Source organism: Megalobrama amblycephala, linkage group LG7 (assembly GCF_018812025.1).
Source record: "Megalobrama amblycephala isolate DHTTF-2021 linkage group LG7, ASM1881202v1, whole genome shotgun sequence".
Classification (NCBI taxonomy): Eukaryota; Metazoa; Chordata; class Actinopteri; order Cypriniformes; family Xenocyprididae; genus Megalobrama; species Megalobrama amblycephala.
Window position 1 is genome coordinate 34879494 of NC_063050.1, and position 27736 is coordinate 34907229.

Here is a 27736-nt window from a genome sequence, read left to right on the forward strand (position 1 = left end):
TCGTTCGAGCGCTTGTTTTATTTCGCTTTTTTAATGAGCAACAAAGTGCTGGCAGTGGAGTAAATGTGACTCAAGCCAATAAAGCTGATTGAATAAAAGCAGATGTCTGTCTGCAATTAAAGCTCTTTTCATAAAATCTGCAGAGACGGCCAATCAGCTCTGTGCCAAACGGGACTTTGATATCACCTGTGCTGGAAGATATGACAGCAGTATCTGGGAGGGACGGGGGGCCCAGAACAGAGGACAGGAAAGACATGAAAGACAGATTATGAGGCATGTATGTCAAAACCTGCAACTTTAGAAAGAAGCCCCTGTCTAAACCTCCACCCTCTCTATATCCTTCTTCACAAGGTGTCTGAGCTTGTAAGATGGTGTGACTAAAGTTAGGAGGGAACTGCAGAGGGTGAGTCACACTGCAGACGTGGCTCTGTTGAGTGCAGGATGAACCAATCAAAGGCATCATGTCCTACCTTGCAAACAGCATCAAAAGAGCACAGAGAGACAGGGAGGTGTTACTCGAAAGTGTGAAAAGTGAGCAAAATGGCATGCGGAAAAAATGTCTGCAAATTATGCATATTTTACTCTGACATTCAATGCTTCCAGATGATGGGCATCAGAGCTGTCCGGCGCAGGTAGTGAGGGTAACCAGCTCTCTCTCTCTGGGCTGTGGACATATGAGGCTCTAATGACGGGCTTGCATGGTTAACGCATCCTTTTAGTGCATTGCGACTCAAGTGGGTGGAAGTGAGTTAAGAGCAGGAGCAGGAGTGTAAAGGTAATTGAGTTGTAATCCTGACATACGCATTTGAGTGACAGGTAGTGCCATGCTAACGCTACCAGCGACGCCAAACTCTGGCCTTTCAGAGCATCAATAAGGCCCCATTGAACACATTAGGAGGAAATGAGTGCCTCTCTTCTCGCATCTGTCAACTTAGCAGGCCGGGACAACACGAGAGGACGTTGTGGAAGACACGATTGGAGGAAGATATGGATAAGTGCCGATTTGTGACACTCATGTCACCTTCAATAGAACGCTCTGTACTTCAAGCAATCGGGGACACAACATATGAGAAGATGGACAAACACAAGGAACAAAGCAGTTCCTAGCTGTGGTTCCAGACATTTAGGCAAAAAAATGTATTGTGCTTGAGAAACAAACAATGTTTTGACAAATTGTTATGAACAAGTCATGCTGAATCTTACCCAAGAGACACATCTTTTGCTTTTTTCAAATAAACAGTCCTCACCACAACACACAACTGAGATGCTACTGGTGACCACATATTTAAAGCCATCAAAGGAATTAAGGCTTAGATTATTTTCAGTCTACAAGTTTACAAATAAAAAGTCAGTGACATATGAAAGCACCCACAATAAATAAAAAAAAAAAAATGTTTACAAAAATATAATAGACGATTTGGGAGCTGACATCACAGTTACGACGCTGCAGTTGCACAATTATTGTGGTGGCAAAAAAAATAAAAAATGGTAACAAATGGAGGAAAACAGGCGAGATCCACGGAATTAAAAAAATGTCTTCTTGTGCCTTTGGATATCACAATCGGTATGCCAAAAATATGGTCTTCATATTTAGAGAATACTGTCATCGATGAAGCTCTTTTTAAGCTAAACACAGACAATTATGGTAGCAAGCCATTAAACGGACAGACTGGACTGATGAAACCTGTAACTATTAAAGCATGAATTTAATGTAAACAATAGATCTAAATAATATTACAATAGATCTAACATAATTTATTAGCTCCACAGTAACAACATGAAATAATATTTAAACCTAACATTTTACATTTTTATCTCACAATTCTGACTTTTTTTCTCACAATTGCAAGTTGATATCTCTCAGTTGCAAGTTGATATCTCTATTGCAAGTTGATATCTCTCAGACTTTATAGCATGCAATTGCGAGTTATCACAATTTTGAGAAGAAAATATCAGAATTGCAGGATATAAACTCAGAACTGCAAGAAAAAAGGCAGAATTGTGAAAACTCTAAATTATTTATTTATTTTTTTAATTATTCTTTTATATCGTGGCTTCCTTCTGCAGAACTGTCATTTTTACACTATTTTCAAATAAAGTTGATTAATTTGATGGTATTAATATAACTATCATGTCAAAATCTTAATAATAATAACAATCTCAATCATTATTTAACAACAATTTCAAGTTAAAAACATTTTTTAACAAATATCAATATAATAATTTATATAAATTATATAAATAAATTATATATATATATATATATATATATATATATATATATATATATATATATATATATATATATATAATTTACATTTATATAAATATTATAAACAATTCTGACAACTTAAAGTTTTCTTTTTAAGAATCACTTTTTTCTTTATTATGATTTCAGGAAAGATATACCATCCTGATATTTTTTTACTTACACAAAATTAATTTTAATGCAGTAACTAAAATATTTCTTTCAAAGTGGTGTATTCGAGTTGTATGGCTTGTATTTTTTATGTTTTTTTAATAAATTGAAAGGAAAATAAATCAATGTCATACCTTTGACCCATACATAGTTCAAGAGCTCTTGAGCGCATATTATTGTATGTTCAAATGTAGTATATATTTAAAAATGAGCTGAGGCAAGTGAGATTAGATTGTAATAACCCAGAAAAGGATCAACAATTCTACAACTGCTAAACAATGGATGAGTTTTCCCCACAGGTTGTTGGGTAATTCTGAAGAAATGCAAAACAAATAATGTGACAGTAATGGTGTTTGGGTGTCCAACATATATGCGTGTTTGTGTCTTTGAGAGGAAATGTTAAGTGTCTAGAATAAGTGTGAACCTCCTTCTCCGGTGGTATCTTTAAGAGGGGGCTGGTGCATTCCTGGTTTCTGGACTCGCTCAGGGTCACTAATCCCCTGCAGCTGTGTGTCTCTGAGCAGCACAGCCCTGTGGAATAGATTTCTCACTGCCTACAAACTAGTGATACATGTAAACCAGTCTTCCACTAATGCCCAATCCCTCCAACCCATCCATGAATACTATGAGAGCAGTAAGAGCTTCATCTCTCCAATCAAAAGAAAAGAAAAGAAAAGAAAAGAAAAGAAAAGAAAAGAAAAGAAAAGAAAAGAAAAGAAAAGAAAAGAAAAGAAAAGCTGGCCAGCTGTTTGGTGGCCTTGACTGGTCTTCTATGTTTTTAACTAGTTTAGCTGAGCTATTGCAAGATGTTAAATGATCAACTGAACAGTGAGAAAAATATAAAGGTGGCTATATGACAACACAAAGTAATTGCACTAATTCTCATTGGTAATATTCTTTCATTGGGACAGCTTTTTATTATTATTTTTTTCATTGGGACAGTGATATCAGTTATATTATTACATTTATTTGGAAGTGATTATCATGATATAATTGCATTTATGCATAAATAACACAATTATGAATCATTTATTTTTCTTTTTTAGAGAAATATAAGCACAGGAATGTTCTAGAAAGGTTGAGAAGTGCAGAGTTATCTGTCCCAAATAAAATCAGTGAGAAAGTTTAGTTCACTTATTTAGGAACACTATTGAAGAATGTTTAATAATGATGTTTTCATTTGTTTTCCTGTTCCTTACTCAGCAAAAAAAAATAAAAAAAAATAAATGTCAACTCAATTTGAATTGCTTTTTTTCCAGAAATAATTCTTCCCATGTGTAAATATTAAACATAAAAGGATTGAACAACTGAGACATTAAATGAACAAATTTCAAAGACATTTGATGAATAGAAATGGAATAATGAGTCCTTGAACAAAAGGGGATGTCTGTATCATAAGTAGCTGTCAGTATGTGGTGTGGCTACTACAGTGCATCTTGTCCTCAAGGACTGCATCCGATTTGCCAGTTCTTGCTGTGAGATATTACCCACTCTTCCACCAAAGTGCTTGCAAGATCTCAAACACATCTGGGTGGACACATGGATACATGTGGTTTGGCACTGCAAGGACGATCAGCTGTCCTTCCTGTCTCCCTGTAGCGCTGTCTTAGACATCTTACATTACAGACATTGCAATTTATTGGTCTGTCCACATCTGCAGTCCTCATGTCTCCTGCAGCAGGACTATTGCATGTTCACACAGGTGAGCAGAGACCTTGGGCATCTTTCTCCTGGTGTTTTTCAGAGTCAGTAGACAGATCTCTTTAATGTACTAAGTTGTAACTGTGACCTTAAAGGGTTAGTTAACCCAAAAAGGAAAATTATGTCATTAATTACTCACCCTCATGTCGTTCCACACCCGTAAGACCTTCGTTCATCTTTGGAACACAAATTAAGATATTTTTCATAAAATTCGATAGCTCAGTGAGGCCTGCTTTGCCAGCAAGACAATTAACACTTTCAGTGCCCAGAAAGCTACTACAGACGTATTTAAAACAGTTCATGTCACTACAGTGGTTCAACCTTAATGTTATGAAGAGAATACTTTTTGTGCGCCGAAAAAAAAAAAAAATAACGACTTTATTCAGCAATATCTAGTGATGGCTGATTTCAAAACACTGCTTCATGAAGCTTCAAAACTTTACGAATATTTTGTTTCAAATCAGTGGTTCGGAGTGTGTATCAAACTGCCAAAGTCACGTGGTGAACCACTGAAATTTCGAAACACAAACATTTTGAAACATGAAAATTTCGTAACGAAGCCTCATTTACTGAAATCACAGAACTTTGGCAGTTTGATATGCGCTCCGAACCACTGATTCAAAACAAAAGATTCGCAAAGCTTTGAAGCTTCATGAAGCAGTGTTTTGAAATCGCCCATCACTACATATTGTTGAATAAAGTCATTATTTGGGGGGGGATGGGGGAGTTGGCACACAAAAAGTACTTACGGGTGTAGAACAACATGAGGGTGAATAATTAATAATAATTTTTGGGTGAACTAACCCTTTAATTGTCTACTGCCTGTAAAATGTTAGTGTCTTATGGACTGTTCTACAGGTGCATGTGGAATAATTGTCATTGAACAAGCATGAAGAAGACTTTCCAATAAAGTTTTGTAAAGCTTATTTGGATTTTTCAAAATTATCTTTAAAATACAGTATCCTGAAAAGGGGACAGTTCTTTTTTTGCTGAGTTTATATAGCTATTTTATTTTTTTAACCATTAGAACCTAATCAAAATAAATAAACAATTGAACATCAGTGTATATTTTATGATAATTAAGAAAAAAACTATACTAACAACAGTCTATCCTATTAAAAAAAAAAAAGAAAGAAAAAAAAAGTGGACTGCTCGACTGGCATACTAACCCCCAACCCTCCACAACGCATTCATACTCAAGACATCAGATTGGAAAGATGAGGCAATAATTCAAATGGTGACAATGTCAGGTTAGGGGGCTTTTCTCAGGAATGTCTCCTGTACAGACAAGATGTGGTTAATAATGTCAGACTAGAGAGAGAGCACATTAATAAAGTGACCCATGGTAGGAGCCCTCTGTGTTCCCTGCACCGGGCTCAGAGGTGTATCGCAGCAGCTGGTATGTGGAAGGGCAGTGAGGACACTATCCAAAACAAACCTCACACAGAGAGCCCTTCAACTGAGGGAACACTACACAATCCCAAAAATACTCCTCCATCTTTTGTCTTTGGCACATATCAGCTCCAAAGAATACTGTTTGCTGTGAAGGGAAATTCTCTGAGTTTTGGCTCAAATACATTATCACCTTGGCTCAGGGCATCAGAACTTTTTTTTTTTTTCAGCATTATAAAAATTGCCTACTAACACCACTTTTAAGAACAAATATAAATCTCCTGTAGTAGGCCTATCTCATTCTCCCTGTTAATTTGTTAAACTTCCACATGAGAAATCACATCAGAGTTCTGAGGAATGCAAATGGAGCATTTCCTGATCTCTTCATCATGTCCTCTCCCTTTCCAAACTTCGGCCTTTGAAAAGGACCCAAAGACGCTGCCTCATCCGTCGTCCAGGGGACTTCCCCTGCTAGACCTGCCAAGAGTTTCCAAAGTTGCGCCTTAGAGTCAGAGATATCCATCTGTGTAGACAGGTATGTCGCCCCCACACACATGTGGATGAGATGATGCATGAATAAGATGACTCACAGTGACTCGCTCTCTTTCTCTCCCCCCCCCCACCTCTCTCATTAGGAACCATGAGCACTGCTGCCGATTGGTAAACATGTTGCAGTTCTGTCACCTAACTAATTCCCCAGAGGAACCAAAGAGCTCTCAGTGCCGGAACTGCTGGGAATAACACTGTACCATTAGTGTCTTTTAATTGACAGTATGTTGAGTTTTACTGCAGGGGGTTCACAGATTTCATGGGGACCTGTCTTTGATCACACAAGATTCTACTTGAGGAAGAAAAGTGCTTTATCTTTTCTTCTAAATGTTTCCCTCTCATCATCTCTCACCACTGGCCTTTGAAATTCTCTTAAGACAGAAAACTATCCCGTCGTCCTGCCGAGTTATGTCTCAGAGGAGGTCAGGAGGGAGAACAACACATGTGAGGCTCTGAGTTAAACCTATGTCACACCCTGATCATAAGAGCCCTGTGTTTTTCTCTCACTATGAGTGTCATATGAAAGAGAGCTCTCACAGTCAGCACTGACAATGTAGAAATGAAAATTCCCCAAAAGAGAGGTGTGGGTTTTCAATGTCATTTGTTATGAGAAAAGAACATAATGGTATCAATGCTTCGCCCCTTCGTGTGTATATTTGTCATTCAGGTGGTCTTGAAACACTTCCAGAGAAAGAAAAGAGTGGGAACAGTATCTTGTCCAGCATATGAAACTCAGCACATGGGTCCCTCTTAAATAAATATCACACACTGTATATCACACATGCTCCAACACACACATTCCACTACAGTCTCTCATATGTGTTGCAACACAGCAGCTTCTGCAGACAAAGGCTTTCCGCCCCCTAATAGTTTAGCACACCCGCACTAACAGTCCACAGCGTAACACTTTTGGCTTTTCCTTACCATTCGAGGCCCCTGTTTTACTCTCCCAGCACAGACAATCATCTTTCTTTTGGCAGTGGCCTATAAAGTGTCTTCCAACTGGGACACCACTGTTATTCCTCACTTCTTAACATATGGGGCCAGGATTGAAGAAAAAGTGTGACTAAACAGGCTCATGTCTCTTTCTGACCCCCCCATCGTCCACTCCCACCCCAAGTCCCCCTCCCCCCAGCCCCGACCATCGACCAGACTCTCCCTACTACCACTCTCCCCATCCAGATGCATCAGACCTCTTATCAGAACAATGTGTTTCTACTTTTCTAATCTACATAATTTATTAAGGTCAAAAAGAGAAACTGGGGAACAAAGCCATGTACAATATTATGTCTTGGCTTTATGGGTGTTGTTGAAATGAACACCATTGCCCTGAATATATCACACACAGCTCTCTCCAACCACGAAAACTGTACCGGTACAGAAGGAAAACAGGGGGAGTGATGGATTGTTGGAAAAGTGCAGAGGTGGGGGGTCACAGGCTTGAAGCTCAGCTATGCAGAAGAGTACCATGGGACAGTGGTACCAAACAAGACTTAGAGGAGACCTGGGAGAGGCCTGACTCAGAAAGAGGGAGAAAAAAATTGAGCAGTAAAATTACATGGGTACCCTTAGTGTTTGCAAAATATGAACACATAAAGTCCAGTAAGTCTGGTAGAATGTCAACAAAAGAACTTGGACCAATTAATGTTGGACAAATATAGCTTGATTGGGCAATGATAATTAAGGCCATTAGAAACTGCAGATGTTGTGACTCACTTGAAGAAATCATATTGTGCCCTTAGAGTAATGAGAATATTAAGACTTTACATTGTGCACATACCATATCTATCAGGGCAGAACAAATATGCTATTAATGGGCAGGATGTTTTTGCTCTGAGAAAAAGGTATTTTTCTTCTCTGAACAACAGAAGAAAACATTTTCGTCAACACATTTGTGTGGAGTTATGTGTTCAACAAATGGTAAATGTTCCCTTTTACTGGTAAAAGCAATAGAAGATAAAATAGCTTGCACACTCTCAAGCTTAAAAACAAGCCACTGAATATCTGCAAATTACTCTGCTTGTTGTGGAAGCCAGCCAATCAAAGGTATGCACTGAATGGACAACATCTGCAGGAACACATTTTCTGAAGGCGAGCGTTTCGAAGAAGGAGAGTTGGGAGGGGGGCTTCACCCAAGAGCATGGTGGACGAGGTGGGAGAGCTGGACATTCCTGCCTGATGACAGCCGTCACAGTCACACACAGGCACAGGAATGTTCAGGGGGAGAGGCCAGGACCTGAAATGTGCCGATGGATAAGAAAAATAAGACAGAAAGGGTAAAGAGACAAGAGATAAAGAAAGAACGAAAGAAGGAAGAAGAATGTCACTGCAGCACTTTGTTGCAGCTCAGGGCTGGTGTTCTGGGAGGACGACAGGATCTGTAATTACTTACCCCAACCCCCCACCAATAGTAGCTCCAGTGTTCACATTTGTACCCCGTACCCTCACCTCCCTACCCTCTTCCAGCAATTTCTGTCATACAACTGGGGGGAGAAGATCGCCATAACAACCTCTGAAATGATCTCATGGAATGTGTCTAGTGGCACTGGAATAACCTGAATATGCGCTCCAGATGTGTTGGCTGTCACGGAAAGAGTAAACACATCTGATGGACAACGAATGACTGGATGGCCTCTCGGTTCACCCTGGAGAGTAGACAGAGGAGGGCCGTTATGGTGGAGAAACAGTGCAAGCATGAAAGAGGAAGAGAGAGAGCGAGATGGGGCATGAGGGGAGTGAGGGTGAGAAACCAGGCACCCTGAGGACCTGAGCAGCCTTACAGGCTGTTGGAGAGGCTGGAGCACTGGGCTTGATTGTTCCTAGCCTGTCCCTCCTCTGTGTGGCCTCCGAGGGGCTCCTGCAGCCTCAGCGAATTTCCGTCTGGCACAGACCTGCGAGCTCCTGGGAGCAAACTGAAATATGAACTGCAGGAAGGCAGGATGAGGGAAAGAGAGAAAAGAGGGGTCTGGGATGTGTTCGGGGGCGTCCAGATGGTTGTGGCAAATGATAGTGAACACGGATTTAAAGTGTGCACACTGAAAGCAAAAAGGCATCAGCCAAGTAGAAATAGCATATCTGTGTGCACTAAAATGCATACACACTAGCAGACATCTGTTCAACAACTTTGGCTCTTGGGGATGTGTTCTAACTCCCTGTCTGTTGGTTTAGTAGCAAAAGTGTTGGAACTTCTGCTAAAGCCTAGGGCAGCTGATTGCTTCATGCTACTTGCTATGTGATACTTCCCTGTAACGTTATTATAACCAGTGTTGGAGCATGTTGAAGTTTTTCCAAACAGAACCACACACACAGAATGAGGGAGGGGAGCTTTAATCTCAAGCAGACTACTTTAGTTCAGGCTCTGCGGTAGATCTGCCTTATGTTAAAGCATGCAACAGCTACTTAAAATGTGGACAACCTAATCCTTGTCCTGTATGTAAATACAGATTTATATGGCTGGTTTTACAAATTTTGTGTTGCACACCCTCTGTAAATTGGGTTGTTGCGCCCCTGGTGAAATGAACGAGATATCAGATATAAATTCCAGATGTTACCGTTATACCCACCACCTCAGATGGCCAACTGGTTAAGTTTGACATCACACTCTAAGGTGCATCTGTCCAACAATGTTGCTCTTTGAGTTAAGAAAACCTGGAATGGAAAGCCCTGATTATGACATGAAGCCAATCAAGCTGATCAATCTTCTCTGTGGACTAACAAATATACAAATAGTCAGCTGAACAAAAGCACGTCTTGAAATATAAGGAACTATACCTTTTGCTCTCAGTGAAAAAAATGAAGAAACTTACTGTATGCATATTGTGGCCAAAATTTGAGGCAACATTGCATGTATCCTTTTGGAATAAGACCATAATTTACAGCAAAGACAAATTTCTTCCAATATCCTAGCTAACACTCATGTTCTAAGAACGTTTTCTTAAAATTATGAAAACATTATTTCGAAAATGTTCTGTGAAAATTCATAACATTCAGTTTTTTAAGAAATGTTTGAAGAATATTTCTTTCCTGTAATCTAGAAAAAGTTATCAGAACGTTGGACTGCGCCAGAAAAGAAAAATGTTTCACTACTAATGTATGGATGCTTGTATACTTGTATGAACAATGAATGTTAGTATGTTTAAGTTTATTAGGTGCAGATTATGAGTAGTGGCTTTTCCCTTATATATATATATATATATATATATATATACCTAGTATTCCTGTGTAATACATTTTTTTGTGCTTATTAGGGGATTGACTAGCTTTCATATAGTGCCTATATAAAGCAAGTGTCACACTAGCTGATTTTTCTGACGATTTCAAGGCTCATTTACATAGTTGCTGGAGAATCAGAGAGAGTCAGTGTGCATGACATGGGTTACAATTCCACTTTGCTTTTAGACATACTTACAAACTTCCCTAAGCATTTTCCCTCAGGGGATTTCCCCGTCATTTTTAAGAGCGTTTTACTTTGTCAAGTGGATGAGGGAAGCATATATGGACAAACCCTCGACCCCTCGATTTTGAGAGAGGGAGCGAGTCTACTCATACATACACTTCATATTCAACAATGCAACAAGACATTCCAAGTAATTAAGGGCTTAGGGCACTCCATTTAAACCCATTGTAAGTAATAGGCACTCAAGTAACGTAAGCAATGATGTACATACAAGTCCGTGAGACCGAGGGAAGTTAGCGCAGAAAGGGCATAAAAAAAGTAAATTGGAACGCAGCCCGTCTTTCAGCAGGTGGGTGTTAACACCCACAGCGACTCAACTCCTTGCTGAGTTAATGGCTCTACCGACCCAAAGTCAACTTACAACATGTTTGAAATCATCAGAGGAAGTCAGTGGTGTCAGCTCTCATTGTCTTGGCAGTGACCAATAAAGAACTGACAAGATCCTGTCCTGCTGCTCATCCAATTTTTTCTACAAGGACAAATACTGCACACGCTGATTTTTATATGATAATTGTGTAACCAATGCGGCGACAGAATAGTCTGTGTTTATTGAATTTAATTATTTTTTCTCGATAAAGCTGTACATGGACATATACTTACTAGAGCAAGCCTGAAAGGATAAACACACATTTATTCAAAAGGTTTTGAGAAAGACTGATTCCCAAGAGTCACAATGTGCAAGTAAAAAAGGAAAAAAGCAGTTTGTGTCTCTGAAATCCTCCATAAACACTTAGAAGTTGGAGGGCTACCATCTTGCTGTCAGGCCAGAATTGGGTTCACCCTCAATGCACCAATGCACATCTCGCTAGGTTTAATGAACTAAGTGACCAAACTGCTGACACGCTGTCAAGCCATGGCACATGAGTGAACCTCCTGATTGTCAAGGTGATCCACAGTAAACTCAAGCACAAACCTGGTCCACAAGCTTGACAGCATCAGAGCAAACTGACAAAAAGACAAAGCTTTTAAACAACAACAACAAAAAAATGCACTTTAGCGTATATACTGTAAATAGAGCTTGTGAAAATATTGTGAAGATGCCACTGCATTCTCATGTAACGCACTTTTTTGCAATGCTGTTTAAGCCCACTTAAAGATATGTTGTTATCTGGCCAATAAAATGTAATTGGAGCTAATTATACTGCTGATTAGCCTAATTAAAGCTTAGCTTATCCACTTAAGGATTAGGGGCTAAAGTAAGCCTTACACTGATTATAATGTGAGTGTGTTCAGAAATCATAACTGTACAATTCCCTGGCCTGCCCATGAGCCAGAGTCCACATTAAGTCACATGACTGCAAAGCTGCCAGAGGCTGGAAAGGAAACCTGTAGGTGACGGGAAGATTAAATAGACTCATCCTATGCAATCTATTCAGAGATTGAGAGTTGGCACTACCACAGGGAATCGTAAAAACACATTTGCATTGCAGTCTTTGTGCAGCTAAATAACACGAAACGTTCATTTAAACCTGAACATTTCTGAACCATTTACTGTGTGTTTTCAATGAAATGTCTTCTCTCTGATGTCCACTTGGTTTGCAATCATGTCCCTCTGGACTGTAAGGAAGATGTTTGTGTACTGTATCATGTTTTATTGGTTGGGTCTGCACTCCTCTTGTCATGTATGAATTCACAAAGGATATCATTAGCTGGGACACAGAGACAAATGCTGGTTTGAATTCTGTGGACCACTGAATCTGAATTGTTGTTGAATGATGTCTCCTGCTTACCACTTTAAAAGAGTGAAGTCAGTCAGCCTTCCATGGAAGTAGCCAAATGCTGTTCATTGTATCAATAAGCTTTTAATGCTCAACAAACATTTTCTCATGTTGCGGTCCAAATAACAAAATGCTATTAAATAATTACAAACAATGACTTCAGCACTTTACATAGAGTAAGCTACATTCACAGTAGATTCCAGAAAACTGCTAGCCTGACTACGTCAGACTTCCTACTTCCGCTCAATTTCATTTCGCTTCTGTACTCAGTCTGATACAGCGTCAGAGCTTTGTGTTTGCCACCGGTCTGGAAACAGCCGGGCCAATCAACGAACAGAGGGCGGGCTGAGAGCCGTGACGTAATGCTAAGCGCCGAGTTTTACATTGTAGGTTAGAGAAATCGAAAACCGAAACGACCGCGGAAATGGGAAACGAGACACGGGATGCAAACTTCGGGATGCATTAACTTCGCATAATCTGCAAAAGTCGTTTACAGCCATGTTCACTACGGTATTTCGCTCGTATCATCATGTGTTTACAACAGGTTTACAGTGGAAGTTCAATCATAGATTTGTGTTCGATGCATGATGTCTGTGCTTCGATGCGGCTGTACAGGCCCATGACATACGTCATAACTAAACGTATCTGATTGGCTTACGGGTAACCAATGATTTTAAACTTCAGACAAGCGCCCCCTAGCGAGAGAGAAAACACTTCTCTATTATGCCATTCCAGACTCTGTCTACGAAGCAAAGTGAAGTAGCAGAGTCTGGTATTACCAGGCTAGAAAACTGCAGTCAAATTGCCGGAGAGCTTTCCATGTGAATGGAAACATCACAGGCCTGTCCAGGATGTGATGTTAATAGAGGGTATGCATTGACTGCATTGACACCACTTTCCCGCCATGACACATCCCCTTAGTCGAACTGAGTATCAAAACATCCTGAAACTATGATTAATGGCTCAAATTAAAGGCAGTTGGACTCGACAGAGTTCCTTACAACTTACCAAAGAACCGATGGTCGTGAACATTGACATTTGGCCAGGAAAGGGTTTCCTGACCTTTATATGTACCTAATTTTGATGCCAGGCAAATACATAAAGCAAAGTCTCTGAACGCTTTATCTGCTATACAACATTACAAATACAATATAGATAGATCTAAATCTGAATTGTCATATCATCCAGCCCTAAAACTTGTTAAAGCACTAGTGACTAAGGCATCGTAAACATAACATTATGACTTTCTGTAAAGCTGCTTGGAAGCGATGTGTATTGTGAAGAGCTAATAAATTTGATTTGACTTGACGCTTGATCATACTTCAAGAATGCATAAGTGATGAGGACATCAGTGGATATTCTGGTTGTTTCAATATATTTTGTAGAATTTCTTAAAGTTATCTGGATAACAGTAAGCTGTTACCATCAGGCAGACGATACAAAGTTCCTCACTGTAAATTGACTGTAAAACTCTTGAGTTCCTATCTATCTATTTAACCCTCATGCACTGTTCGATTTCTGGTTACAGCCTGTATGGTGCGGGTCAAATTGACACTAATTGGATTCAATACACTTCCCCAAAAATCACACTATGAAAATAACATGCAATCATGCACAAATAATTAACTTTAATATAAATACTTTTCACACATTACAAATCATAAATATCTGTATTTATGATTTATAAAAATGTTTTTAACCACTATTTTTAAGACTGCCCCTACCCATGGGACACTTGCCATTATACCTTTATAACAATATTATCTTAATCACAGTGTAAAACATGCCATTTCCTGTTGCCTGCAACAACAACAACAACAACAAAAACTCCCTAAGACTTCCTAGCTCATCCATCCAGATAGCAAAATTCTCTGATTTTACTGTTATTTCTATTCCTTATGTTCTATTTTTATTATTCCTCTTTATGTAAAGCACTTTGAATTACCATTGTGTATGAAATGTGCTATACAAATAAAATTGCCTTGCCTTGCCTTGCCTTAAACCGCTTTTCCACCGTCATGCCGAGCGGTTCTTAGAATGGTAAGGAATGGTTCCAGTTGTGTTTCCACTGGAGCCTGTTATGGCATGGCACGATTACAAACTGTTCTCGGCCTGGAATTCTCTGCACGGTTGTCTAACCTGAATTATGCTGGTAGAATGCGTGAAGTGACGTCGGCACACAGAATTGGTCACTTGTCTGTTGTCTGGCTACCAGTTTCTCTGTAGCTGGCTAAGTGCTCTATTTGAGTGGCGTAAACACAAATTAATAATAAAATTAAAAGAAATATCTGAGCATACTCCATAACGCAGTCGATAGTTACATCTCACAGTTAAAAATGAAAAAGCACTCAATCACTGATCACTCAAACCATATATGGAAATCAAAGAGTCCTTATATGGTCACGGTGGAGTCTGGATGTTATCTAGTAAAAAAGCATGATACTGCGCCCAAAAAATCTAGCTGAAAGTTCCTTTTTTTGAGATACCAACCTAAAATTTGGCACAGAACTTGTTCAGATATTTAGCTTTGATTTTCTTTAAGTTTTAGAGTTGAACATGTTTTGTATAATCCAGTGCTCAGCATAAATGTGTACACCCCCTTTGAAAAGTAACATTTTAAACAATATCTCAATGAACACAAAAACAATTTCCAAAATGTTGACAAGACTAAGTTTAATATAACATCTGTTTAACTTATAACATGAAAGTAAGGTTATAATATAACTTAGATTACACATTTTTCAGTTTTACTCAAATTAGGGTGATGCAAAAATGAGTACACCCCACAACAAAAACTACTACATCTAGTACTTTGTATGGCCTCCATGATTTTTAATGACAGCAACAAGTCTTCTAGGCATGGAATGAACAAGTTGGCGACATTTTGCAACATCTATCTTTTTCTATTCTTCAAGAATGACCTTTTTAGAGACTGGATGCTGGATGGAGAGTGATGCTCATCTTGTCTCTTCAGAATTGCCCATAGTTGTTGGATTGGGTTCAGATCAGGAGCCACTGAATCACTTTCACCCTGTTCTTCTTCAGAAATGTGTTTAGGGTCATTGTCATGTTGGAAAAGTCCACGATGATCAAGGGCATGGGGTGATGGTAGCATCTTCTCTTTCAGTATAGAGCAGTACATCTGTGAATTCATGATGCCATCAATGAAATGCAGCTCCCCGACACCAGCAGCACTCATGCAGCCCCACATAAGGACACTGCCACCACCATGTTTCACTGTAGGCACCATGCATTTTATTTGTATTCCTCACCTTTGCAACGCCATACAGTTTTGAAGCCATCAGTTTCAAAAACATTTATCTTGGTCTCAATACTCCAGAATACTCCCAGTAGTCTTCATCTTTGTCATCATGGGCCCTGGCAAACTCTAGGCGGGCATTTTTGTGCCTGGGCTTTAGGAGAGGCTTCTTTTGTGGACGGAACCCATGCATGCCATTCCTCTGCAGTGTATGCCGTATTGTGTCACCGGAAATAGTCACCCCGGTTTGGCTTTCTACTGCTTTAGATAACTGCAGTGAACTTGCATGCCGATTTTCTTCAACCCTTCTCATCAGAAGACGCTCCTGTCGAGTTGTTAACTTCCGTGGACGACCTGACCGTCTCTGTGAGATGGTTGCAGTTCCATCTTTTTAAAAATTTTGTTCCACTTTTGCTACAGTATTCTGACAGATAAGTAAAGCTTTGCTAATCTTCTTGTAGCCTTCACCTTTCTGGTGTAAATAAATTATTTTCTTTCTCAGGTCTTGGGACATTTCTCTTCCATGTGGTGCCATTGCTGACAGCATGAAATGGGAAGGGGTTTTAACACCCTTTTATAGTTAACTGTCTGCTGGATACATGTGTAATGAATAATTAGACTCACCTGTGGTTGAATTCTTGTTAAATTAGACATTTGTAGTCTAAAATTTAGCTTTGCTCCAGAGACTTTCAGCGGGGTGTACTCATTTTTGCATCACCCTAATTTGAGTAAAACTGAAAACTTTGTTTTCTAAGTTATATTATTAACCTTACTTTCATGTTATAAGTTAAACAGATGTTATATAAAACTTAGTCTTGTCAACATTTTGGAAAATGTTTTTGTGTTCATTGAGATATTGTTTAAAATGTTACTTTTCAAAGGGGGTGTACTCATTTACGCTGAGCACTGTATATATTTTATATAAATATATATATATTATATATTTTAAATCTTCATAAACTTCTGTAATTTTTTTTAACTTTCACAACATTTTTACTTCTACAATAATATATGAAGTATTCCCTTTAAAAGTCCCTTAAGTCTGTGCTCTGAAGTATTCAAGATTTTTAACAATTTAAGTTGGAAAAGTCACTTTCATATCTATGCTCAAAATTGGGACAGAAAGTTAACAGCTAAAGCAACTTTTTATTTTCACAAACTTTGAAAATATAAAGTTGTTAAACTCAGTAAGACACTGACACTTCAGGACTAGAGTTGAAGAGCTCTGACATACATCAAAGAAGTGTTTTGTATTTTGGGTCTGTAGTTGCTTTTGAACAGGTGACTATATGGGTCAAATTGACCCACGAACAGTAAGATCATATAAAATTTGGTAGTAAAAATTCATATGGTAGTAAAAAACTAAAATAACAAAATACAACCAAGAAATTATTTTGGGTCTGTTGCCTTATATCATTAAAATATGCGGTTCAAATTGTCACAACATCACAAACACAAGTCATTTTGTGTGTATATGTCAAAACACATCAGCGTGTTGAAAATGTGCATGCATGTTCATGACCCAAAATGAGAAAAAGTCACAAAATTTCAAGAAATAAAACATAGGTTAACTGATGTTTCCAACAACCCAGAAATCAAAATGGGTCAAACTGACCCGCAACAGTACATGAGGGTTAAACTTGCTTTGCCCCCCCTTTGTAGAACACAAGGCTCATCATAATGGATGATTTTTAATAAACGCTGACATAAAACTTTACAGTTATGCAGAATATAAGATGGTAAATATTTAATTTATGAGTTGTAAATACAATATTTAACTTAGGGTATAATTTTACCCCAAAATTTAACATACTGTATCTAACAACATGGTAACTGCAAATCCAAGTTTCACTGCCTGGATCCCAGTTGTTTCTGCAAATTGCAGCAATTTTTTTGCTTCTCTTTTATATAGCTTTTGGCAGTCTGTAAAAGCTCAAATGTATTGATGAATCTGTCTGTACAGACAATCGCAAAGCTCTTTCCTATTTTAGATGTGTTTTGTGTGTTTTTCACAGCAACACCAATGCTGCCACTCAGAGGGTGACTCTCGCCTTCTGTGACATCATGTGCATAAAAGCACAGAATACAGGAAAGGTCTAGCAGCATCGATGAACAAAGTCACGCAATACCAGAAAACAATTTGTACAGAAATTTTCAAGAATCTCTGTGTGAAAAAACAACCAATGCACTGTACCTTAATGAATATTATGAAGCCATTTCAGTTACCAAAGCTTCAGGTAGAGTTCAAATGCTGTTTATTTGTGGCATCCCATTATGTGTGCTTTAGAATTCGTATTATTGTAGCATGTGTTGTGTAGCAGTTGTATCCCTGCCTGAGGGCACAATGACCTGTGTTCTGAGGAGCAAGATGACCAGCACTGGTTTAATGTTCTCTCCAAGCCTGATGGGCTCTGAGTTACACTGTTGCATCCACAGTGATATAAAAGTGAACTTAGAAAGTTTCTAGTGCCTTTTGAAGAACTCTGGCACAGTCAAGCTACCACATGAGGAAAGAACTGGACAAGCTAAACAACTCAAAGGCTAAACTGTAACACCTCTTATGAATTTGTATATTCTGTAACATATTATTGCCCATCATTACATCCTGCATTTACATAGAGCATTCTACCTTTTCTGAGTATACTCTTATACTCTTATTTTTGTTGTTTCAACCTATTGGCATTTTGCATCTTCTTGATGAAGTAAAAAGTAGCCCAAAAACAGCAGCCCAACTTTGAGCACTGGCAACTAGTGGACCCACCAATTAGCAGAGACAATTCCTGGCACATGCAAAAACATTGAGTTCAAATAGTACACAAATGTTCGCGAGACTAGAAAATCTGGGCTTCACCTACACAGTGGACCTTGCTAATGGTGAAATTTACATTATGTGTACAATGAGTATGACGCAGTGGCAAGTGAACAAAAAGAACTTTTGGTTTAACAGACCTTAAGCCACAACCATGGTCTAATATTCTATACCATTGTAGACACTACAGTGATTCTTCTCAGAAAAGCATGATATGGACCAACTGCTAGCATTATTGGGTGGCACTCTAAACATGCTCCATTTACTCAGAGCTGGGAAGAGCTACTGAAACCTGCACTCTAAAATTGACATTATAGGCTACAGTAGTTGGACCTGGACGGAAGATGTGAGAAGCTTTGATGTGGGAGACAGGGAGAACTGCTTCAGCTAAAGCTTCACAAAGACATGCTGGATGAAAGGTACAAAGGCACAATGCTAACATACCAATATGCTCTTAACATTTAATGTAGCCTTCCTGGCCAGTAAGATCTGAAAGATGAACTTACATCTTGCACGTAACTATAAAATAGAGTGAAGGACACTTTGTTAGGTTGAATGATATTTGATGAAGGTCCTTTGGCCAATAAAGAAAGGGTTGTGCAGCGCTGGCTATGTGTGTTGTTTTTTTTTAAAAGTCAAAAAAGGAGCTGAAATTTTCATAGGCTCATAAAAAAGGCCTGAAGCACTGGAGTGGAACAGAGTGGCGTTTACATGTAAAAACATGAACACAGGACTTGCTCAGATGACACCACTGAAAGGAGAAATCATATAGGGTGTCACCAGCCAAGCTACTGTACTAACCAACCCTTCCATTAGCGAGTTATAAGCAGAAACAGAGACTACTGGCTCACTTCAGCAGTAAATAAAGCTGAGGAGAGAGGAAAGTGACTCTGCCACTCAAGATACTTTGTGTTACATGGTCAAATTATTAGGTCTCTGGAAGCATCTAATTATGAGTATTTATGACAGGGTGCTCTAGTCTATAATAACAGCTTGGCTTGCGAGTGGCACACTTTATGTCTCACTTCCCCTTCTTTCTTTGTCTCTCTGAGCTGTTATTGAAGTGTATTTGAGCATATCTATCTATTCAAGAGAAAACTGGAAAACCAGGGTGTTACAGTACAAATCTATATATATTATTATTGTTAAAACCTTTAGATCATTTTGGTGTTTCATTTGGTTTTTCAGTACATGAAGGTTTAATAATACACATCAGTAAACCCTTTACAATAAGCAGTCTTTAAATACACCATATATGTTACTAAAACATAGTGTCCTAATCTCTGAGTTCAGAGCTACTAAATAGAATGGCTTCTTTCATAACTTTCCTCAGACATCAGCCACACAGGATCGGCCACAGGCAATCCGACTTAACCAAGGACAAACATACAGGCAGGAGAGCATTTCTGCAGACCTCCTTCATCTCTATTTGACATGTGCTGACTCTCTGCTCCATTAGGACATGAATAAAGCCTTCCATACAGAGAGAGAGCTCCAGATTTGAGCTATACTGTATGTTCACAGGAAGGGTACACTGACTAATCCATACTCATCCCTGCTTCTGCCCCTGAGACACAACATGCTTTATTAGTCTGCTGCCCCTCACCTGAGGCACAACCAAGAGAGATATTTGACCAAAACCACACACCCAATAAGAGAATATCGATTAGCAGCCTTCGCTTCACTATAGCACACAGTTATATATCTATAAAGAAATTAAAAAAGTGTCTCATAGCGAGAAACATTTTGAGGATTTTCACTAGTTGCCAGAGCTGTTCGTTTCTTTCTGGTGGTGTTGGGTTACTGGCATGTAGGAGAAAAAAAGAGAGGGCCAGGAGAAAAGACCTAATAAAGAAAAATGACTTTTATTGCATTTATCCCCAAGGATTTCCAGGTAAGATATTAGTATTTACTGTAGTTTCGAAATGCAAGAAATTATTTGGAAACCAAGACTTGCTTAACAAAACATTAAAGGGTTATTTCACCCAAAAATTCTGTCATTAATTACTCACCCTCATGTCGTTCCACACCCGTAAGACCTTCGTTCATCTTTAGAACACAAATTAAGATATTTTTTTATAAAATCTGATGGCTCAGTGAGGCCTGCATTGACGCAAGTTAATTTACACTTTCAAATGCCCAGAAAGGTACTAAAGTTATATTTAAAACAGCTAAACAGCTCATGTGACTACAGTGGTTCAACCTTAATGTTATGAAGAGACAAGAATACTTTTTGTGTGCCAAAAAAAAATAAAAAATAAAAATAACGGCTTTATTCAACAATATCTAGTGATGGCTGATTTCGAAACACTGCTTCAAAGCTTTACGAATCTTTTGTTTCGAATCAGTGGTTCGGAGCACTAAAGTCACGTGATTTCAGTAAACGAGGCTTCGTTACATCATAAGTGTTTCGAAATGTCATTGGTTCATGTGACTTTGGCAGTTTGATACGCGCTCTGAACCACTGATTCGAAACAAAAGATTTGTAAAGCTTCGAAGCTTCATGAAGCAGTGTTTTGAAATCGGCCATCACTAGATATTGTTGAATAAGTGAAGTTGTTATTTTGTTTTTTTGGTGCACAAAAAGTATTCTCATCACTTCATAACATTATGGTTGAACAACTGTAGTCACATGAACTGTTTTAAATATAACTTTAGTACCTTTCTGGGCATTTGAAAGTGTAAATTAACTTGCTGACAATACATGCCTCACTGAGCCATCAGATTTTATCAAATAGATCTTAATTTGTGTTCCGAAGATGAACGAAGGTCTTACGGGTGTGGAACGACATGAGGGTGAGTAATTAATGACAGAATTTTCATTTTTGGGTGAACTAACCCTTTAACACTGATGGACACTCATGGTGTTTTACCAATGGATGAATAGCAGATTATAGCTTGTATTGACGACATTAGTTATAATGATGCCACTGTAGCCATAAAACTACACATACTCCAAAATGGCTCAGAGAAATAATAGCAATCACATTGGAGAGTTACTGTTCATGGAGTTCATGAACATTGATCATACCTCAAAGCATCTGTAACAAGAGTTTCTTGTGCTAAAGAAAAACATATTATTCTATTTGAGTAGCTTCAGTGAACTTATTGCCAACCTCAAAATGGTTGACTGACTGACCAATTTATGAACTTTATATTGGTCCAAAATAATGTCATGTTAAAAGTTTCAGTTTTATTTCTTTCTGTTAAAGGAATATTCCAGGTTCAATTCAAGTTAAACTCAATCCACAGCATTTGTGGCATTATGTTGATTACAACAAACAAACAAACAATAAATAAATAAACTTATATTGAACTCGGAATTTGTTCTATAATTTTTCTTGTGCTCTATAAGAACTATTATTTACGCTGTCCTGTTGAAAAGATTCAGAATTTTTTTTTTGCATATAGTTCTTCAAAAGTAAGATGAAGCTCTCTCAAAGTCTTGAGAGTATAAAGCTGCTAACAATAAGGAACATCACCAAAGCCATTTTGCTAGTGAGAAACATGAAATGACGCTCTCAAAGACAAAACTCTGATGAAAATAGTTAAAAACTATCTGAACTCTTCACAATGAAATGCAGTCTTATTAAAGATTTAAGGCGAGACGACTAACAAGTGTCCCAATTAGTCAGTGAGCATGGATTAAAGCAGTATTGAGTACTGGGCAACCATTTGGCCATGGTGAGGTACACTGAGATTTGCTTTTTTTGTTTGTTTGTTTGTTTGTTTTGTTTTTTGTACAATACAGAATAAGAGAGAAACATGTGTACAAGTTCCTCCTGTGAGAGCAAACATCACCCTTTCCTCTAGACACCTATTAAAAACTGAATTCCTACACTAACTGTTTGTGTTATCAGTAAACTTCTCTAGCGGAGTTGTCGTCTGGCCAGATCCCTCTTCTCCCTCCCTGTGTCGTCCTCACCCCTGGTCTTCAGTGCTATCAACATGTGGCACATGTCCTTGACACACTCAACAAACTCTGTCCACGGCTCATTTCCCTCACCTCTCCCTCTCTCTCTTTTAATATGAGGTTGCCTGGTAAAGAAAGCAGGAATCTAATAACGGTGACAGTGGGGCTGTTTTGTTATTGTTCCCTCAATCTCAGACAGAGGGGCTATGCGTACATTAATGAAATGGATAGAAAGAAACGACATGGAACAAAAACATCATAATATAAGAGTATTCATTACATTTTATGTATAAAACAACTAAGAAATACACAAAAAGTATATGCTAAGAAACTCAAAAAAAGAGAATTAGAGTTAATGTGAGAGTCAGTGTGTTTTCCTGTTTAAAGTTCTTGGCTATGTGTTCATGTGTGTTTGTGTGTGAACATGTTTGGCTCCCCTCATTCCACAGATGCTGAGAGGAATTTTGCACAGGGTTCTCTGATAAATGTTAAGGTCATAGAAAGAGAAAGAGAGAAAGACAGAGAGCGACTGATGAGACCGATGGCAGAGGGAGGACGGGACGCATGTCTCGTCTTGTGCATCGCTGCTGTGACTGCATTAGTGGAATGCTACAGTCACATGAAAGAGCTCTCTGAGACGCGGCATTTCTGTCTGCTCAAGAGCTGCACTGTCCCGCTCTCTGCACACTCACGCACAGATAAACACACTGAAAGATACACACACATACTTGAATACAATTATTTATCAACACACCTAAAAAAAATTCCCACTCACCAATTAAAAGTAGGCCTACATATGAACTTACTGCACTTTTACAGTAAGTAGTACAAATAATACTACAGTAAATGTTTCTAACCTTTCTGTAAAAAATCTTCTAATAGACAGCAAAAATAATCGTAATAAAAGTGACTAGGTCAGGACCACGGCATGTATCTAGATTAATAATTATTAAAACACAAGGAACCAGAGCCTCAATCACAGAGTGAGGTAAAAAAAAAAAAAAAAAAAAATACAAGATCAAGAAAACCATTTTTCAAAAAATAAATAAATATGTTGCTTAAATATTTAAATATAAATAAACTAAATATTTTCTAATAATAATTTGAATTTTAACATATACACAATATAGCTCAGCTTCATACATTCTCTTGTCCATGTGCTGCTGTGTAGTTCTGGGGAATTTATTTAAGACCTACCACTTATCTTGTCATATCTGATTTCTTTCAACACTCTAGTTCGAGCTCAGTCAGAAGTGACACTTTTTAATCAAACCTTTCCTTGGACCTCACGGGATCGCTAAACAGGTTTATCCCTGTTCTTTTTTATTAAGAGACAAATGCACTGCTGGAAATCCCATTGTTTCCACTTTTTCCAGCGCATTCAGTATGACACAATGTGAAACATCTTATTCTGTAGTACCTCCATCTAAACTATAAAAAATAAATCACCCACAATAATCATACACCTCCCCACTGAGTACTTAAGTCACTGCAAGGCTTCTGTTTTGTGCTAGCTTGTAGATCCACAACATCCCCAGCCCAGCTTGGTTCTCTCCACAAATAGAAGTGAATTATTGTCTTAGTTCTTTAAGAGAGCAGAGGTTACCCTTAAACTATCATTTCCTCAGGTCATCAATCCAGTTCTAGCAGCTGACACACTAGAGTATTTCTGTTTTACCTCAACATTTACAGCTATTCCGCAACAAAATACCCTTGGCAGTTAATCACAGAAATACAACAGAAAGCGTGTACTCTTGTTGTGGAAAAATTCAAAAATGCTATTTTAATAGGAAAAAAGTGTGTATGTTGGACACTTTACTGATGATGGTATGCCTTGTGTGCATACCGGCACAAAACCACAAACCCTAAAAAAACAATTGCAACAACAAAGATAACATCATTTCTATGATGCGTCTGGTAATCAATACATTTAAAACAATATTTTTTTGTATTTAAGCTGAAAAACCTGTGTTTCATTTGAATCTTACATTTCTTAAAAATATATGACGTTTCCTGATTAATTCATATATGATTGTTAAAAACACTTGTGGTCTAACTATGTATTGTGAGGTTGCTAGAAAATACAGAATACAATACAAAATAAACAATGAAGCCTAATTATTGTAACATTCTCATTACTGAAATGCCATTTAAAGCAGATTTAAAATTATCTCTGTATCTGCATGTTTTTCTTTCATCGTTTTTTCGACCGAACATATAAAATGTTTTCTTTAATTATCATTCTGTCTCTCAGTGAAGTAACTGCCTGTGTTTTAGTTAAATTTCAGTCTTTTTCTTTAGTTTATTCATCCACACGTTCACTTATAATGTCCATCACAAGAATCCACAGACGGACAAAGGAGGAGAAAATGCCTCTTTTCTAACAGTAAATGTACAAAACTTCGAAAGACATTTTAACCCTCTCTTCACATCGAAGAAACACTATTCTCTGCTGGATATTCTCACTTTTTTGCAGGTGTTTTGACCAACCTGTCGTAGCTATACCCACCCCATCCATCCATAACAAACTGTCTCTTTATCAGTATGGACATGGATGAGTTTCAGCAGTGCTCCGCATTCCACTTTCCTCATTTACAGATTGCACTAGCATAAGGCTTTTCATTTTTGACTTAAGACAATGAGACAATTTTTAAGTAGTCCTACATTTCTGCTTAGAGACTCTGACAATTGTACATGTGTCACCAACAGAACTCACTGAGAGGTTCAAGAGGTTGTTAGATCAAATGAGCAGTGTGTGTGTGTGGTGAGTAGGCAGAGGGTCAGAGAACACAGGGCTAAGTGGACCTGCTCTTCATTAAGACAATGTCTCCGGGGGACATCACTAGGGCTACCTGTCCATGCGCTTATTGAACCGTCTAACCATCATCTACCCTCTTACTCTGCCAGGGCCCCTGGAGAATCACACCAGCACAGCTGACAAGTTCAGCCTTAGACTGCGCCTGCAACATGAAAGCACCTCTTCATTTTACCTCCTCCTGCCCTCTCTCTCGCACACCCTCTCATTTCTCCCATACTCCTGCCCTGAACCTATGGTATCTATTTTTTTTTTTTTTTTTTTTTTTTTTAAGAAAAAAAGGAGATGGAACTGAGAAAGACAAAGAGAAAGAGAGCGAGGAGGATAGAGATAGAGAAGGGGGACATAACTGCGTTTGACTCTTGACATGGAGCAGATGAAATGTTAAGTGTCCAGAAAAGTCTGGGGAGCCGTGCAGATAAAAGTCATCAAATGACACTCTTGGAATGCAAATTGGCATTCTTGACTGCAGCACTTGAACAACTGTGCCCCATCACAGACAGCCGCTGAGATTAGGACAAAAAAAATATATAATAATAATAATTTAAAGCGCCAATCTCATAAATACTTAAGTAGAGTAACGGGAGATGTTTTTTCCAGTTGCATATATTCAGCGATATCTACTCCTTGTCTCGCCGTTCTCTGAGAATGAAATACCTCAGTGTTCACCTGCCCTTGTAAATCACTTTCTTTCTTTTCAGAAAAGCAAAAGCAATAAACATTATGATGAAAAGAAGCATGAGAGAAAATATTGTAATCGTCACCAACAGGTTGCACAGAAATCAGAAAATTATCTTTTTAAATGAATAAATTTGTTTGCATTTATGCATTGCTCAGATGATTAATGTACAAAAATACATTTAAAATAAATCATGATGAAAGCTGTCATTTAAAACCAGGTTGTTTAAAAATCATTAAAAAAGTATTTGAAATAATAAACATTTGGGTGAAGTTATTTGACTTTATTTCATGGATAACTCATGATATGTTTTTACTATTTTTTTTTTTTTAAGGATACTACGGATATTCTTTCAACATACAATTCTATATTACATTATTCATAAATTCTGTTATTTTATGTTATGTATTTTATATGTATCTATTATAGTTGTGCTTGAGATAAAACTGTAGATGATACTGATAAAATGTAACTTTGTTTTAACAGTTTTCACGTGACCTATTAACGATTTATATATTTGAATTTTCATTTTCTTTTATACATAAGCGACTTGTTTCACTCATAGTGGGGTTTTTTTAACGTAACAAGGGAAAAATTTAGATGAAAGCAGTCCCCAGGTAAAGCTGTTTATCTCTAACTTGCTTGTTAAAGCAAGTTTGTAAACATGCTCAAGGCTGTAGATTTTCTGATTAAACTACTTGACCAAAAGTTTCGATAAACTTCAGTAAACTAAGTCATTACGAGACACAGTATACCGCTTAACAGATTTAAGTTCATTTATTTGTATCACAGTTTCATGACATTTGTAACTATTTACGTGTACGTGTAGTGATCTTATGAGCGCTATACTGTAACACTATTGTTTGTTAATGTCATTAATGAGAGTTATTATAAAGTGTTCATTTGTTGATCGGTCATACTCACCATTTCTTCATATTGTGTGAATGGCAGAATGAAGTTCAGTCAGATCTCGCCCTCATGTGGGGGGACTCTCTCCTCTTCCCTCTTCTCTTCTTTACGCAAATCTCTCTAAACTCACTCAAAACTTTATGTTTGTCCCCTCAGTTTTAAAGCGATTATAACATTAGGAACAACAAGAACAACTGTCCTTTATCGTTTAGAAAACACTGATTTAAAAAAAAACGGAGTCAGTTCTGCGCTCTCGTCATTCGCATGTACCGGGTCTCAGTAAAGCGAAAGAAGCACGTTGGCTGAAATATAAGCTGTTTCGGTGGATCCAGAAGCCCAGCGCTGGTTCCGCTGTTCCAGATCCGCTCGTATAAGACACTCCACCGGGACTGAAGCGGGACAGAAGCGGGACTAAAGTGGGTGGGTAGTTTCAAGCAGCGGGGTAAATCTCTGGCTGTCCGGGAAGAGAAAACTGACTGTCTACTCACTCCCGGCTATTTCTTCTGCATAGTCAGCTCTCTCTGACTGCTGCATTACATCCAAAGGAACATGGTGATATATTTTACTCTAGTGTAGTTGGCTGTGCATTATCTTCTAGTATACAGTAGTTGATAATACATTATCATCTTGTAATTTTTGCTAATTATCTTGTAGTATAGTTGATAGTTTATGCTATCTTCTAGTATGTTTAGTAATATGCTATCTTCAAGTGAAGAGTAATATATGCTAATATTAAGTTATGTTATATAGTAGTTTATATTATATTTAAGGATGTTTAGTTTTTTTATAGTGGTCATTTTCTATTGTTGGTGTTAGGATGGAAAGACTAACAGTTATATTATGATAAGAGGTATCTCTCTGTAACAAAACCCAAAAATCCTGCAGACACTGAATGTTTTTCTTTCTTTCTTTCTTTCTTTTTTTTTTTTTTTTTTTTTTTTACATTTCTACCCAGACTGAAATTTTAAAGTAAAAATTTAAAATGCATTACTGAATACTAATGATTATTGGAATAATAATAGGCCTAATAATAATAATACACAAATTAATTTGATGTAAAATTTAATTTTAATGTAAAAGGAAACCAACAGCGATTAAGGGACATTCATAATAGTTT

The 27736-nt window shown here is 37.9% G+C and overlaps 1 protein-coding gene across 1 annotated transcript in view; it reads right to left on the reverse strand.

Annotated features, from left to right (window-relative positions):
* bnc2 (basonuclin 2) overlaps positions 1-27162 on the reverse strand; it is a 234007-nt gene extending 206845 nt beyond the window's left edge. The window contains 1 exon segment of the mRNA XM_048197181.1: positions 26635-27162. Coding sequence (XP_048053138.1) covers positions 26635-26637 — 3 coding nt within the window. The 5' untranslated portion in view covers positions 26638-27162.
* Positions 27163-27736: the final 574 nt, after the last annotated feature.